The 1,271-nt window shown below is 66.1% G+C and overlaps 1 protein-coding gene across 1 annotated transcript in view; it reads right to left on the reverse strand.

The window, feature by feature from the left end:
* QARS (glutaminyl-tRNA synthetase) overlaps positions 1–1,271 on the reverse strand; it is a gene marked incomplete at both ends in the record, with an annotated part of 3,901 nt that overhangs the window by 1,677 nt on the left and 953 nt on the right. The window contains 5 exons of the mRNA XM_010138901.1: positions 7–153; positions 276–354; positions 478–577; positions 699–785; positions 1,026–1,111. Of these exons, the coding sequence (XP_010137203.1) occupies positions 7–153; positions 276–354; positions 478–577; positions 699–785; positions 1,026–1,111 (499 nt within the window). The remainder of the gene's footprint in view (positions 1–6; positions 154–275; positions 355–477; positions 578–698; positions 786–1,025; positions 1,112–1,271) is intronic.

The following is a 1,271-nucleotide window of genomic DNA, read 5'->3' on the forward strand; positions in this document are numbered from 1 at the left end:
CCAGACCCCACGGGCATGCAGAGCCTGCCCCCAGCCAGGAGTACCTCAAAGAGCACGAGCGACTCCTCCACGGGCCGGTCCCGCCACGGCGAGGGTGGTGGGTTGTGGCCCTTGATCTCCTCGACCTTCTGATGGCAGACGTACGCCTGGCCCCTACCAGGGGAAACGCCCTCACCAGATGTGAGCGGCCCGTCCCCTGGGCAAGGGGGAGGCACGGCCGTGGCACAGGGCATCCGCGCCGCCCCGGCGCGTCCCTACCACCGCAGCACGCTCACCTGCGGATGAGCTCCAGGGCCCAGGTGTAGAGCTGGTCAAAGTAGTCGGACGCGTGGGTCACTCTGTAGGGCTGGTAGCCTGTGGGGATGGGGGAAACGGAGCGGGTTGGTGGTACCCACGGAGCCCGGCAGCAGGACCTGCATGCAGGGATGTTCCCAGCAGCACGGGGCCTGATCCTGCCCTCCCCTCCCCGAGCTGTACCCAGCCACTCCACCATCTCCCGTATGGCCGTGAAGTACTTCTCCTCCTCCTTCTCAGGGTTGGTGTCATCGTAGCGCAGGAAGCACACGCCACCGTTGGCCTGGGACACCGGAAAGTGAGCAGCCACCCCCTGAGGAACTGCACAGCCAGGCCAGGGCCAAGCAGCAGGGGAGGCAGGGGCAGGGAGGAGGGAGCTGCCAGCAGGGCTTGGTGCCGCTCACCTTGGCATAGCCAAAGTTGAAGTTGATGGCCTTGGCATGGCCGATGTGCAGGATGCCGTTGGGCTCAGGAGGGAACCGTGTCCTCACCTGCAGCAGGGGAAAGAAGACACCTCTGTCCTTCTGCAGGAGACTCTCCCCCTCCCTGAGAGCAGGGCACTGACCGAGCCCCTGACGAACCCACAGAGCCCCCTATGCCATGCGGATGCTGTCACTGGCCATGCCCCCAGCGAGCTGTGTGTCCCCCGGTCACCCCATGCACCCAGCCGAAGCTGGCCACAGCAGTGCCACCCTCGCAGGGGACCGCTGGGCTGGGGGACACAGCCTCACCTGCCCGCCCGTGATTGCCAGGTGCTGCTTCAGCAGAGCCATGGTGTTGGGCGTCACCACGTAACCCTCTGTCTTGTAGTTCTCTCCTGCAGGCAAAGGATGCTCAGGGCTGCAGCACTGCCCAAAGTGAGCCAAGGTCACCAGCCGGAGGTAAGGGCATGGGACTGGGCTGGTCCCCGGCAGCACGGAGAGCCAGGGCCGGGCAGACAGCTGGCGGTGCAGCCCGGCAAAAAGCAGTGGCTCCCC

Source organism: Buceros rhinoceros, unplaced genomic scaffold (genome assembly GCF_000710305.1).
Source record: "Buceros rhinoceros silvestris isolate BGI_N320 unplaced genomic scaffold, ASM71030v1 scaffold34990, whole genome shotgun sequence".
Taxonomy (NCBI): Eukaryota; Metazoa; Chordata; class Aves; order Bucerotiformes; family Bucerotidae; genus Buceros; species Buceros rhinoceros.